Genomic DNA, 15728 nt, shown 5'->3' on the forward strand with positions numbered 1-15728 from the left:
CAAGGGAGATGAGAAATGCATCCTACACTGCCCATGCCAAGGAGCTCTGAGGTAGTAAAGAAAAGCAAGGTGCAGAGAGGCAGGGGATACCTGAAACACAATTCAGGTTGTTCCTGTGACTGGGACCGTGGGATTCCGTGCCTGGGGGGAGGCCTCTGCAGGGTCTGTGGAGAAAAGATGGTCTCTTAGGGGCTCCCGGCAGACCCCCCACCCCCATCCCTGTTCAGACAGCACCCTCCTGTGCTCCCCGATCCTTCTGAGAACCTGCAGCCCCGCCAGCTGCTCACCAGCAGACAGGCCTCTTGCATCAGGAACACAGGTCCAGCCCAGCCTCTGAGCATCACTAGACTCTGTGACCTTCCCTTGGGTCATATTTACCAGGAGGCTACTTGTCTGTTATTTCTGTGATACGTCCGAGAGTTTGGTATTCTAATATACACAGTTTTAAAGTTCTGTGTTCCTAAGAGTTGGAGATCTAAAGTACTTGTATTCTATTATTTTGAAGTTCTGTGACTGAAATAGTCTAGATACTCCAAATCCACATTCCTCAATGGCTACAATTTTGGCTAAGAGCCTATAAGCCCCATGATAAGGCCCATTGTCTCCAAATGTCTTCAGTGTACTTCTTTGGAAGAATTGTCAGGGCCGGGGAACAATATCGGGAGGTAGTAAGATTCCTTAAAACCCAAGACTTAAGGGTGGTCTGTTGGAATCTGCCCATACATCCTGGGACTTTTGTGGTCCCACTGCAGCCCAGGCTACCTGCATTCCAAGGTGATGCAGGCCTTCCTTGTCCTCTGTACTCCCCCTTGCAGGCCCTGCCTGTAGACTCCCCCCAGCCAGTCTAGGGTCCCTTTGTGTCTTTCCCTGTGCCCTGCAGTCCAGGGCTGTGACTCTACCCACTCTAAGGTTGTACCAGCACTGCATCTCACAGTTGGAGGCATTGAGGCCCAGAGACTCAATGGTGTGCCCAGAGCTTGGTGGCCTTTGCGCTTGTCTGTACAAGGCCAGGTTGTAACCCCAAAGGGCTGATAAGAGGCTTCCCCCTGACCTGGTCACGTGGTCCTTCCATGTACATCAGAGCCCCTTTGTGATATGCTTTAAGGTTTCAAACTGCATCCTACAGAACTCCAAGGGTACTATCATAGAGAGAATAAGGGACATCTCTGAGCAGAGTTAAGGACCTTCTATTCCCCCCTACACACACACACACACACACACACTCCAATCGGAGTAGCTGTACCTTTAGGTGTTCTTGTATGCCAGTCTTTCAGTCTTTTGTTTTTCCTGTGTTAGTTTCAGACCTTACACAGTTTTACCACTGGGCTACAACTCTAGCCCTGTCTCAGTCTTTAGAATAAGACTGCAATTGGGGAAAGGATTCTGTTACTTAAAATCAGCTAATCTAGTCTAATACCTCCATGTAACAGAGAAAAACACTGAAGCTAAAAAAGACACGTGAGGGCCAGGGATTTAGCTCAGTGGTTCTGCCACCTGCCTCACAAGTGCAAGGTCCCGAGTTTGATCCCTGGTACCAAAAAAACAAATGACATATGAGAGGTAGCTGATCTGGTCAACGAGGCACACTCAAGTTTTCTCAGTGTTTGAGTCATGCTGCAGTGGCAGCAGGGAGGGAGTAGATACATAGTACCTGAACCGTAATGGCCCAGCTCTGCTACTTAGTAACTGAAACCTGTAACATTGGTATAACCATGACATCTACATCTTGGAGTATTTTTAAGAATGCAGTAAGGCAAAATATGGAGGTAGATGGTTCAGTGTCCCATATATAGGCTCAGTAAACAGAGGCACTTATTTTTAGCCCCTTTCTTTGATCAGGCCAGCTCTTAAGAGAAGAAAAAAAAAGAAAAACTGGGTTTCCCCCTAATATTCTTCTTAAATGCTTCTCTTTCTTTTTAAAATTTTTTGTTTTTAATTTTTTTTCAAATTCTTTTTTGTTGTTGATGTTGTTTTGTTTGTTTGTTTGTTTTTTGGTACCGGAGATTGAACTCAGGTCCTTGAGCTTGCACAGCTAGTGGCAAAACCACTGAGCTAAATCCCTGGCCCTCAAATTCATTTTTGACAAATAAAAATTGAGCATGTTTATGATGTAACGAGTGTAGTTTTGGTATACACATGTATTGTGGAATGGCTAAATTAAGCTATTTAAAGTATGCATTACTTCACATACTTATAATTTAAATATCATTTAAATTGAAAACACTTAAAATCTACTCTCTTTGCAATTTTCAAGCAAACAATATCTTGTTAGTACTATATTCACCATGATATACAATAGACCCCTTGAATTTATTCCTTCTGACTACATGAAATTTTGTGTCCTTTGATCAACAACTCCTCCATCCTCTCTCCCCACCCCCTGGGACCCACTGTTCTACTCTCTGCTTCTCTGATTTCCACCTTCTTAGACTTCACATATAAATGTGATCATGTGGTATTTGCTTTTCTGTGCCTGGATTATTTCACATAATAATGTGCTCCAGGTTTATGTTGTCACAAATGACAGATTTTCCTTCTTTTTACATTCCTATGAACACTGTGCAAAGGGTTTCTGCTATGCTTTATAAATGGATGTGTTTCCCTCCTCCAAAGCCTCATGCACTCATAGGTGGTTTGGGGAGCTGACTGTGTTGTCAGTGAGTTCCTTTAGAAATGGCTTGCCAATCAAAAGTATTCCAGGTCCTTCTCTCCTCAAACAAAGAATTGGATGAGACAAACCAAAAACAGTGCCAAAGGTTTATTAGAAAAGTAAAGGGTGAAAGGATAAGGGAAGACTAGCTCTGTAGAGTGAACTTGGGCCAAACAAAGAGAGGAAAGGATAAAAGCAAAAATAAAAGAGCACTCTGCGTCTATGCAGAGTGGGCTAACATGAGGAGTCACCATAGTGGGCTCTTTATGGTGCTTCATCTCTTTTATGCCATCCACATCTCATGGGAGCCCACGAGAAGTTTCACATACAGGGTCCTGGGAATTATTTGGCACCATCCTGGGATCTTGTAATTGACAGGTCCCACTTACTTCTCCAGCCAGCTTTGCCACACCCTACCTCCTATATCAGTTGGATCCACGCAGGCATGATACTTACCAATGGATTACTTCACTGATGAGTTTAAAGCTAAATGTGAGTTGGGGAGTGAAGCCTAGTCAGAGGAGGTGGGTCACTGGCGTGGCATAGCCTGGAAAGATCTATCTCCCTCTTTCCTCTCTTGATCTCTCTCTCTTCCTCCTGCTGCTCCACTATGCACTGTTTCTCCTCTGCTATGCTGCTCTGGCTTGGAGCAAGCTGACTATGGACTTAAACCTCTACAAACTGTGAAGCAAAATAAACCTTTCCTCCTTTAAGCTCTGGGGGTCAAGTACTGTGTCTCAGCAACAAGAAAGCAACTAAGACACTTTCCTTTCTTCTGAATTCTCTCTAGCACTTGTTGTCTTTCATCTTCTTCTGTAATAGCTGTTCTAATTAGACTGAAGTGATACGTCATTGTGGTTCTTGTTTGTTTTTCCAGGTCTTTCTTCCACTATACTCCAGAAACAGTTTGAGGCCACTTACGCCAAACTCAGGATAGTACTAGCAAAATAGTAGGAATTAGGTTAACATTTATTACCATCTCTGTGCCATCACTTGTCTAAGACCTTTGTATGGATTATCTCATATAACCTTCCTAACCCACCTATATACAGCAGATTCGGCTATTACAGTTACAAAGAAATTAAGCAACCAGGTCACATTGCTAGTAAATGGTGGAGCTGAGATTCACTCTCAGGAAAATCCATTGCAGGACCTGTGTTAAATCAATGAAGACTAAGGAGCAGGAAAAATATAAATAAGAGCAAAAGACTAGTAGAATACGTGGACTGTAAAAATTAATTTGATAGGCATAGTTAAGCCCCACTTATTTGGTCTGAGCTTTCTGATAGCCATGGAGGAAAGAGGAATAGCCAATTTTATGATCTCATTGAAAGAAAGCTGAAAGTGTGATTCATTCCTCATAGAAGCTCAGAGCTCCAGATGCTCTGCTAAAACTCTCCTCACAGATGACCCTATCCTTGTGGCTGTTTCCCATGGCAATATAAGATAGAAGCCAAAAGTTCTTTGTTACCCACCAGAATCCACCCCGGCTCTATGGGATTGGGAACCCAGCCCCAGGACAGTGCCCTTCAAGAACTCAGCTCCCCTGAGGACAGTTCTAGGATCCCTGGAGGCCCAGAAGCCAGTGAGGCCCAGAAGCCAGTCAGGCCTTGTGCGTAGTCTTGCAGCAGTCAGCACAGTCCCAAGAGGGGAAGTTCTAGCAGCCCCCAGCCCAGGGCTGCTGACCTGGGCAAACCGCAGTCCAGATGGGTCAGGATATTCCAAGCCCTGCTCTGAACAGAAAACACAATGTTTCCTGTTTCTGGAAGCTGCTATTAGTCAGCAGTCCTCAAAACAGTTGCGGGATAAGAGCAGGAAACCTACTGAGAACACAGGGAACAGGAGCTAGGGACAGTTAATTCTCCTGAGACCGCAGAATAAAGCTCCATTCCCTTAGTCTGGTCCTAAACCTCCAAGTTCTGGCTCCAGCCCATCTTTTGCCCCAGTTACTACCCTGACAAACAAAACACTTGCGATAGTCAGGCTGTTGTCCCCACTGCCAGCCCCCAGTGACCAACTGCTTCCCAGCACCATGCATCTACTCATACCATGCCTGTGCTTCAAATCACCTCTCCCTTCCTGTCTCCTGAAAAACCCAGCCTCACTCCTCCCGGCATACTTTTCCCAACCCCCAGTTCCTGCAGTCTGTCCCTTCCCTCCTGTCTCCATATCCCTTGCTCTCTTTCACAGTTTAAAACAGAGAACCTGGGCTTGAGATCCTGCCCTGTCAATAACTCCCTGGGGGCATTTCCACCTTGGGCCCTTAGTTTCCGTGTCTATGACATAAATGCAGTAACAGTGCCTGCACCAGACAGACGGTTGTGAAAATTAAATGACGTGCTGGGTGCAAAAGGGAAGTGTCAACCTTCTAGGGATGCACAAGTGGGAGCAAATAACATTGCAGCTGTGTTTATGTTTACCTGGGAACAAGGAACTCACGAGATTCTGCTTGTTGCTCAAGGGCTAGCTCTCTAGCAGCTCCCTGATAAGAAATGTTGGGAAGCTATCAGTCTGCCTCTGGCCTCCCTGCGTTTCTTCTGGTACAGCACTCCAGTGCTAGCACCCTCTCCCTCAGCCATCCCTCCCCACTGTGATGTCCCTCCCCAACCTCTGTTCTGTGGCTGGGACTGAGAAAGGAACAAGGAGACTCACTAATTCTCTTTTTAAGGCAGCATGGCCCAAGAAATAGTATGTGAGCCACATAAGCAATTCTAAATTTTCTAGTAGGCACAGGTAAAAGTAAAAGAAATTCGTTTTAATTATATATTTCATTTAACTCACTGTATCTGAAATATTCTAATTTTGGCATAGAATAAATATAAAAAATTAATAGGGAAATATTTTCCATTTCTTAGACTTAAGTCTTCAGAATGCAAGGTACGTTTTACACTTGCAACGTGTGTCAGTTGGTACTAGCCATGTTTGGTTACACATGGCTGCTGCACTAGGTAGTGTGGCCCTGCAGTATCAATAAATAACAGACCCATCTGCCTTGCCCAAAGACAAATGGTGAGATTTCAGGCACCTTCGAATCTAAGGTACCACCTTCTTCTTCTTCTTTTTTTTTTTTTTTGCTTTTTTTGGTTTCTGGGGATTGAACTCAGGACCTTGAGCTTTCGAGGCAGGCAGTGGAACCACTGAGCTAAATCCCCGGCCCTAAGGTACCTCTTAACTCTGTCTGTTCAGCACCAGGGCTGTTGCTCCACAGGGCTTAGTAGATAAAGAATGAGTTTTCTACTGGGACAAGCTTGAGCTCAGATCTTAGGTCTGCCATTTTCTAGATGTGTGATTTTTGAGAAGTTGTCTATCTCAGAACTTGTTTGCTTGAGAGTGAGGAAACATATGACTCCTCCCTAACAGGCTTATGCATGTGTGGAGCCAGAGCCCACATACTTGGGCCCTGAAATGGCTGGAATCTCCATTCTGCCAGCTCCCTGGGGCGCTCTGTTGAACATTGCCTATCTCTAAGCACTCAGTCCAAGAGCCCCCTTCAACGTGGTAGCATCTCCTCTTCCTGCCCTTATTTTTCTTCCAAGAGCTTGGCACTGACCACAGCCATCCCTGTTTAGAGTCATCTGTTGCCTTCCTTCTTTTAAAAGATATTTATCAGATAGCTATGATTTTGCCCTAGGCCCTGAGCTGGGCATCCAGGTGTCAACAGAGAACAAGATACAATAAGTGTAATTCCTCCTCTTGCAGAGCTCAGGGTCCAGCAGGGAAGTTAGATATGGAGTAAGGTTTGACTCGGACTTAAATGTATATAAAAGAATTTCTTTGTTTTCTACAAAATCTATTTAATTTCTACTCTGAATACCCATGCTGTCAAATCATCCGGGAACTCAGCTTCTGCCTTTCTCACCAAGCTGAAGCAAATGCCCTGAGGTCTTACCTAGTGCCCATGTACCAGGGTGGCCTTAGCCCCCAGAATTCATCATCAACAGCCCTCCCTGGTGATGCCTCCATGGTGATGCCCACCTGTCATCCTGGCCAGGTGGTGTCCCTTAACATACTTGGGGCAGAGATGTCTTGGTGTAGCTGGGAACACAGGAGCCCTGCCTCCTTGGGTTGGTCTGTAGCCTGCTCTGTAGAAGTGATCTGCTTCCTTGTACCTTGTCTCAGAGAGTACATGGCTCTCCATTGCTCATGGAACCCATAGGGTATTCAGTGCCTGGCCTCTCCTCCTTTCCAATTTTTAGTTGTAAAGAGGATAACATTCTCTTTCCCTCATCCTCTTTCTTCACTCCTCCTGAAACACCCAGGAGAATCCTCTCGGTGGACTCAAGATTTGGAAATAGAACCTAGGAAAGAAAGACTTTCAAAGAATTAACACTTTCTGCCCCATCACAAACCTCCCCTGAAGCCAAAGCATGCTCCCTGCCACAATGAAAGAAGAGAAGAGAAAGGGAAAGCCCAAGGGAGGGAAACACACAAGAATGAATATTTGAATGAACTGTGCTGCTGGGATAGGCCAGGTTCAGGCCAACACAGGGATAGAGCAGAAGATCTGGAACAGGGATCCCCATGGAGGAGGCCAAGGAGATTCTGAAATGTGAGGAAACCTGGCATTTGCCTCACGAGGCTCCTGAAAGAAATGAGAGGAGAAAAAGCTGTCAGACCCTGACAGGAAGGACTATGGGGACCTCAAAGAAACAACATAGGCAGAGAAAAGGCAGAACCAGGGAAGCCCAGGGAGGCTCCAGACCAATGGATGGTGTCCAGCATTCTGAACCACTCTTTTAGCTGTGGGGAAGTGACTTCCTCCCAAGGCAGCCTCTTCTAAACAGCTCTTTACACTGGGTTATGTCTTCTCACACAGAATTTGTTGCTTCTAATTCTGACCTCAGGTTGCATGGAGAAAAATAATAGAAGTAGGGCTACGGATATAGCCCAAGAGTAGAGCCCTGGGTCTGATCCCTAGCACTGGAAAATACACACACACACACACACACACACACACACACACAGTAATGAAATCAGACCCCACTCCATCACTCATATTCATGTGACCCTGTATCACTAACAACTTCTCCAAATCTAACTTCCTCATCCAAAAAATGTGCACTTAACAGCTCCTACTTCCTAGGGTTTTGTGTTAGAGAAAGGCTGGTAGCATGGCCTGGGCACTTGCCATCCTGGTTACTGCCTTCCTCCAGGGTGAACCAGCCGAGTACTCGGCTCTGGGCTCCAGCCATCTGGGTTCAATCCTAGCTGTGCCACTTAGCAGTTGTAGGAATTGAAGTAAGTTACTTCTCTCCGTGTCTCCTTTTTGTAATGTGAAAAAAAGGATGACTTATACATTAGCCATTTGAACAATATATTAAGTACATGGGGCAAGTGCCTAGTGCCTCTGCTTCTTTCTCTTGCTAGTAGGCATTAATCACTCTCTTCTTCATTAGTACATGTTTGAGATAGGTGATCCACACATTTATTGTGAGAAGTTGGTATATACACATATCACACCTTAGTCCTTTTTATTTATCATCCCTCTCCTCTCTCCCCTCTTCCTCCATCTCTAAATACCCTTCCCATCTGTAAAAGGTCCACCTCCCTGTTTCCTATCATCGGTCTGTTATTTTGCTCTTACAATTATTTATGCTTTGGCTTTCTCATGTAAGAGAAATACCATTTGATGTTTAACTTTCTGTGTCTGATCTTTTCCTTTAACATTATGGTTCCAAGGTGCATCCATTTTCCTACATATGACTCAGATTTATCCTTATTTATGGCTGAATAGTACTCCACTGTGTATATACACCACATTTTCTTTGTTCATTCATCTGTTGACAGTCATATAGGATGTTTCCAAGGCTTAGCTATTGTGACCTATGCTGTTATAAACAGTAATATACATGCATCACTGTAATATGATGTCTTTAACTCTTTCAGGAAGATATCTAGAATAGATATAGCTAGGTTGAATAAAACTTCCACTTTTAGTTTTTTAAGAACTCTCCGTACTGATTTCTACATGGTTATATCACTTTATATTCCTAACAAAAATGTAGAAGGGTTCATTTTTCCCTGCAATTTCATGAACATTTTCTGTTTTTTTAATTCATGATGATAGCCATTCTTTCTAGATAAAAGTAGAATCTCAGTGTTGTTTTGACTTGCATTTTTCTAATACCCCAAAGTGCTGAACATTTTTTCATGTACTTATTGGCCATTTGAACTTCTTCTGAGAAGTGTCTATTCATTTCAACTGTCCTTTTTTTTAATTGAGTCTTTTTAGGAAAGTATCTACTTCTTTTAGTTCATTTTTTTTACATCTTTATATACTGTAGATATTAATCCTCCGAGGACAGCTAGCAAAAATTTTTCCCATTCTGTAGGTTGCCTTTTCACTCTATTGTTTGTTGCCTTTGCTGTGCAGAAGCTTTTTAATGTGATATGATCCCATTTGTTGATTTTGATGCTATTTCTTGTGCAAATGGGATTCTATTCAGAAAGTCTTTGCCTATGCCCGTGTCTTCAAGAATTTTACCTATTTTATCTTCCAGAAGATTTTGTGTCTCTCTTTTAATATCTAGGTCTTTGATACTTTTTATTATTTCCTGCCTTCTTTTTGACACCTAGAAAATGTTGGTTCTGTCCACATGTGCAAGCCTTCTCTTCCCCAGATGCTCCCTCAGGAAGTGTGAGGAGGCTATCCTTACCCGGGTGGAGGAATGCACTCCACTGTCCACAGGTGTCCTCACACTGTGTGCTCAGGGATGAACACATCCTCTGGGTGTGGCCTGACTTTTCCTAGAGGAGGAGAGGGGCTGTTGTTTCTTACCCTCTCCCAAACTCCTTCCTGTCCTAGCAGACAGTGAAGAATGGCATGGGCCTGGAGGGCCATGGCACCCCACCTCTGGGTAGGCACAGCTCATTCCCTGGAGGTTCCTGCTTCAGGTGATGACTGTCATGAGCAACATAATAGCTAAAGATAGAGGTGCAGGAGCCATCATGTTGGTGATGTTGATGGTGGTGGTAAGAGTGGTAAAGATGTTGTCGATGGTGACAATGACATTAATGATGGGAGTAATGGGATAGGTGACAGATGGTGGCAGTAATAGTGACATTGATAATGATGGAGGGAATGGAGATATCATTGGTGACTGGGAGGATAGTAGTGATAGGATTATGGGTTGAGGGTATTCCTGGTGACATTGGTGATGATGGTGGCAGTGGTGATGGAGATGAGGTTGGTGACATTGATATTAGTGAAGACACAAGTAGAGATAATGGTGATGCTAGAGACAGTGACATGACCTTGATTTTGAAGGTTCAGGTGACAGTGATAACTATAATGACAATGCTGGTGGTGGTAACCAAATTGAGACAATGATAATCATTATATCATACAGGTACCATAATGATACCTTTATCCATCATGAATAAATTGATCACTTATTCAGGATATTTGTGATGCAAATGGGGGATGATATTTAAGGTAATAGTAATAATAATGATAATGGTGGCTATGGTGGTCATTTGAATGGTAATGTTGGTGACTAACCACAGGAATTTCATTCCCTCTTCCAAAATACCCTGTTAAGTACCTTTAGGGCCAAGAACCAGTGGAACACTTGCTGGCCCCATCACTGCTCTTGTGACAGAAGTCATACCCTCCCTCCCCACTCCCAGTGCTCCCTTGCCCAGCCCACAGCCAACTCTGAGTAGGCTCTCTGGTATTCAGCTGATTGCCCTGGGTTGTATGTCTCCCCAGGGTGAGGACTCCCCCTCTGAACAGAGCCCTGGGGAGTCCTCAAAGAAGCAAGATAGCCCAGCGCAGATGGCACCAGACCTGACTGTGATCCAGTTCATAAAAGGTAAGTGAGCTTGAGCCAGGGTTGAAGAAGGCAGGCCAGAGGCACCATTGAGGCTATACAGGATCAAGTCCTTTCCTGCCTGTCTTGATTATAAGCCCCTCATGAGCACCATACATTCCTGCAAGTCTCTGCTCATGCAGTCCTCTCTGTCTGAAGCATCTTTTTCATTGTCATCTGTCAAATTCTTCCTTGCCCCTTGTGTTGGTCAGCTTTTTGTTGCTGTGAGCAAATACCTGAGGAAAAATCTTAAAGGAGAAAAAAGTTATTCTGGCTCATGGTTTCAGAGGTTTCAGTCCATGGTTGCCCAGTCTGATTGCTTTAGACTTGTGTGGCAAGGCAGAAATATTACAGCAGAAGGGTGTGGTGGTGGAAAGCTGCTTACCTCATGGTAGTTAGGAAGGAGAGAGGGAAGAGGGGGGCAAGAGAGAGTGCGAGATAGAGATAGAGAGGTCAGGGATAAGAGATATATATATAGAGAGAGAGATATGTATATATCTATATCTATCTATCTATCTATCTATCTATCTATTGCATGGCCCCAGTGACCTACTTCCTTCAACTAGTCCCCACCCCTTAATAGCCCATTCAGCTATGAACCCATCAATGGCAACCATCGATAATGTTAGCATCCTCATGATAGGCCCTACCTCTGAACATCACAGCATTGGGGATCAAGTTCTCCATATAGGAGTCTTTGGGGAACACTTCATATTTAAACCACAATGTCCCTGTAGATCAAGGACAAGAGGCCCTCTTCCTTTCACCATACCTGGCTCTCCTATCTAACAGACCTGCTTCCCTCCATCCTCCTGATGTCTTCCCTCCCAGATTCTATATCAGCTCTGATCTGTGCCATGTACTTGTCCAGCCTTTCCCCCAAGTGGTAAGTTCCTAAAGGTCATGGCCTGTGCTCTTCTCCTTCTATCCATCACTGACCCTGAAAACAGAGGCTCTGGGTAACAGGCTGTGGCATGGATGAAAGGAGCTCTGAGTTTTTATTCTGGGTCCTTGCCCCCCTCTAGGCCTCAGTTTCCCCAGTACAGTGAAAAGTAGACGGAATAGTAGAAGATTCTTGTAGCTCTGATCCTGAGAATATGAACTCAGTCAGTAACTAGAGTCCCTATTGTGACCAGATCCCAATTCCATGAACATGTATTGATTGTCAGCCTTCTGAAGAGCACTAAATGATACGTCAAAAGACCTAGCATTGAGGCCTGCCCCACATTGACTGTTGTACCATCCTGTAGAGTTACTTTATTTTTCTAACCTGAGCTTCCTCATCTGAAAGATTGGATTAAGAATCCTTGTTCTGCCACTCTCAAGATCTATTATGAAAATCAAATAGGATAATGTATGGAATGTTCCTGAATACTGTCTAAGCCATCATACTTATATAAGGTTCATTTATTTGCCTGATCATTCCTACCCTACTATTCTTATCCTGACTACACCCTGGTATAGTAAATAGAGCTTTCTGTGGTTTGGGACAGTGTTTAATCTCTCATTGAGGTCTTTTGCAACAGGGAAGGAATTGGGCCCAGTTCTTGGAAGAGGTTTTTAAAACTTGATATTGTAGTATTAGTAATCTAGTTCCCCATTCTCCAGCATCACCAGCAATGCAAGCCCTGGACTCCGTGGGGCCAGGCCTGAAGGTGGGGGCTAGACCCACTAACTTAGGTCACCCCCAGCTGTTGAAAACTTCAGCACACTGCACCAGGGAGAACTTATTAATCACTGCTTTGGCTCCAGCCCAGAGAGAGGTTGCTGAAATTGAATACTAGAGTAGATGTTCTAGATCACTGATAGTTTCAGCTTTTATAGATTCCTACAGGAGACCAAGCAAGGCAGGACTGACAACACATCCTGTGGCTGGTTGGACATCAGGCCTCTAGTCTTCTGCTGAGCTCCAGAGGGCCCAGTCTGATGACAAGGCCTGGTTTTGACCTCCTGGAGCCATGGGAGAAGCAGAGGCTCCTGATCACACGGTCCAAAACTGAGGGAGGACCTACCCTATTTGAGCCAGATACCTGGCCTCTGAGCAGACTGATGAGAAAGATACAGTCTCTGAGTTGCAGGAGGCCCTGGCTTGCCTGATGAGGCGACATCTTGCTGGGCTGAGGAAAGCCGTATGGGAAGATTTGCCTGTGAGCTGGAGGTAGGCCCTGGAATTACCCTTCAGGTAGCACCATCTAAACAAATTGCAGAGCCCTGCCCTCCAGGAATTTTCCATCTGTCCTGGAGAAGGCCATGGATGCCGAGGAGAGGTGGAGGAGGGGCACACAGTACACTGCAGTGATTCGTTCAGCAGGAGGGAGCCCTCTGAAGTCAGGCTGCCAGAGCAGACAGGGATGGAAGGGGAGGCAGATGGAGAGGGCTGAGAGACAGACTGAGTCAGCAGACCCAGGGAACTCCTGGGCTAGCCCTGGGCTCTCTGGATGAACTTGAGCATGTCCCTGCCCCTCTCTGGGCCCCATTTGTAGTGAAGGCATCTAGTCTACTTGGGCCGAGCTAGATTAAAATCCCCTGGTTTATATGAGGAATCAGGGGAGCCAGAAACTGCACCAGCTACATGGAGTGAGGGCCAGGGCCACAACACTCAATTCCAAATTCTGACTGGATGCATATGTGGCAAGGGACTAGGGCCAGGAGGCAGGCTTGGGACACAAAGAAGGGGGAATTCCATAGCCTCAGTCCCCTCCCGCCCCACCTAGACTATTTTTCTTTATTTCCTGGCTCCTAAGAAGACAGCTCCTGGGCTGGCCAAGACCAGGGGTCTAGACAACCACCTGGCTCAGTCATGCTCTAAGGACAGACAAAATTTAGATTCTGCCCCAGACATGTAGACATTTGATTGTGTATTAATCTATATATCCATTCATTCATTCCTTTATTCTACAAATATCTATTGAGTGCTTACAATGCTCCAGACTCTGAAGATTCAGCAATTAACACAGACAAAAAATAAATAAACAAGTAACCCCTGCTCTAAAATTAAAATAGGTGGGGTAACAATGAAACAGTTAAATGTTTGAAATGTGTACTCTGTTAGGTACATTGCTCTGGGGAAAAAAAAAAAACTACGGATGGAGAAATCAGGGTAGGAATGCAGGAGTGGGTTGGGGACACAGAAAGGAGGTATCAGGCCTGTGTTGGCTTAGAAAGACTTATAGCAGGACAGTGTGAAAAAGACCTAGGGGGGAAAGAGGGATGTGATAAGTAGAAATAAAAGAATGAAATGAGACAGGATGGAATGAATGAAATAAAATCAAAAGGGATGTCATAGACTAGAACCATATGGAAGTGAACAGAACTGAATAGAAATGAACACATTTAATAAAATGCAATCTAATTCAAAACTGGAATAGAATTTAATGGAAAGGAGTCAAATGGAACAGGATAGAATTGGATGCAGTAGAATTAAATGGGATGGAATGGGATGGGTAGGATGGAAAGAATGGAAAGAAGAGAACAGCTTGAACAGAACAGGGCAGGATGGGCAGACACAGGCTATGGCTGGCCTGCCCACTCTGACCTCTGACTTCCTCTCTACTTGTCCAACAGTCTTCCCCAGGGTGCTGCTGCGGACCCTGCGCCATCCCATCTTCCTTCTGGTGGTCCTGTCTCAGGTGTGCATGTCATCCACGGCGGCAGGCATGGCCACCTTCCTGCCTAAGTTCCTGGAGCGCCAGTTCTCCGTCACAGCCTCCTTCGCCAACATGCTCATTGGAGGCCTCGCCATCCCCACGGCCATTGTGGGCATCGTGGTGGGGAGCGTCCTCGTCAAGCGCCTCCACTTGGGCCCCATGCACTGTGGAGCCCTTTGCTTGCTGGGGTCATTGCTTGCTCTGGTGGTCAGCCTGCCTCTCTTCTTCCTTGGCTGCTCAACCCACCAGATTGCAGGCATCACTCCACAGCCTGGGTGAGTCGGGGGGGGGTGGCAGGGTGGATGGGCAGAGTGGGCAGTGGCCCTGGACAGAGGCCAGGTCAGTGGGCACCCCTGCCACATCCCCAGCTCCCCTGTGTCACCCTCTTCTGGCTTACTCCTAAGCAGCAGACATTCTCTCTGGAAGGCTCCAGTAACAGCAACAGGCACTACTAGAAGGGGCACAGATGGAACTTCAAGGGTAGGAAAGCTCAGGTCTGTGTAGGGCTGGAGGCCATGGTAGAGAAAGGCCACCTGTGAACGGCATCTCCAGAATAGCCTAGCCCTGTGTGCTCAGCTGAAGTAAGACAGAGCCCACATTGTAGGAGACGGGACCCAGCTCAGGCAGACAAAGCCTTTGCTCCCAGGCAGAGGTTAGGTCTGCCTGGAAGAGAGAACAAGCTTTATCTCTGGGGAGCTGGGGCAGGAGAGAGGGTGAGCAGGGCCTGTGTGGCTCCTATCACACAGGCTGCAGAGGAGAGTTGGGCAAGAGAAGGGGTAGACTGGAGTATTCTGAGATTCTTGGCTCTTAGACTGAGAACTAAAAGTCTGTTGTTCCAGAATTCTTGATCCTTGTCTCTGAGGTAATGCCATAGAGAAAGATTCCCTGAGGCTTTCTACTTGCCCTCACTCAACAAACACACCCCCTCCCCTTGGGAGCATCTTGGAGAAGTTTTTGGAAGTTCCATCCCTGCCCCTACGCCAGAATGATCTCATTTTTCCTGGAAATGACTCCAGGCTTAGGTCAGCCTAACATGCAGCTAGAATTCCCCGGCTTCCTCTCCACCCACGAGCCAGTTTCCTCACCCGGGGCTCCTTCTGCATGGCTGCAGGCCTGGCTCAGGACCCAGGTCCCCCCAGGTCTCGCCCCGGGACCTCCTCTACCCTGCCTCATTTCTCCTCCTTTCCCTGGCCCCTCTCCTTTTCCAGAACAAGGAAGCAACTTGGCTGCCTGGAGTGGGCTTTTCTGCAGCCCTGCAGCTATGCCCTTGGGAAGTCCCTAGCCCGAGGAGAGACCCAGGTCCTTTCAATGATTTTTGAGTAAAAAGTAAATGGATATTTTACCTCCATTTTTTCAAGTAAGTGGGAAAAGTCAGCCCACTCGTCCTGCCCAACATCGCCTCCCTGTCACTCCTCAGCTTTGACAGCTCACCTTTGTTTTCATTCTTGCAATTCACTCACCAGACTCTCGGTTCTGATTCATTGAAGAAGCTTTTGGGGGACTAGTTGAATAGGTCAAGAAGATCCTCATATTTCTGTAAAGCTAGTGACACAGACAGACAGAAAATGGAAGGTCTCCCATGAACCCAACCCCAGGCCTAGCACTTCCCCTATTACATCT

General features: G+C 45.8%; 1 protein-coding gene across 3 annotated transcripts in view; it reads left to right on the forward strand.

Moving 5' to 3' along the window:
• The window catches only part of Slco2b1 (solute carrier organic anion transporter family member 2B1), a 185505-nt gene that overhangs the window by 160809 nt on the left and 8968 nt on the right, over positions 1-15728 (forward strand). For all 3 annotated transcript variants that reach the window (XM_087211940.1, XM_087211937.1, XM_087211938.1), the window contains exons 8-9: positions 10362-10464; positions 14026-14383. In XM_087211940.1, coding sequence (XP_087068066.1) covers positions 10362-10464; positions 14026-14383 — 461 coding nt within the window. The remainder of the gene's footprint in view (positions 1-10361; positions 10465-14025; positions 14384-15728) is intronic.

Source organism: Heterocephalus glaber, unplaced genomic scaffold, assembly GCF_053883595.1.
Source record: "Heterocephalus glaber isolate CG9 unplaced genomic scaffold, H.glaber_assembly_v1.0 deba00001428, whole genome shotgun sequence".
Taxonomy (NCBI): Eukaryota; Metazoa; Chordata; class Mammalia; order Rodentia; family Bathyergidae; genus Heterocephalus; species Heterocephalus glaber.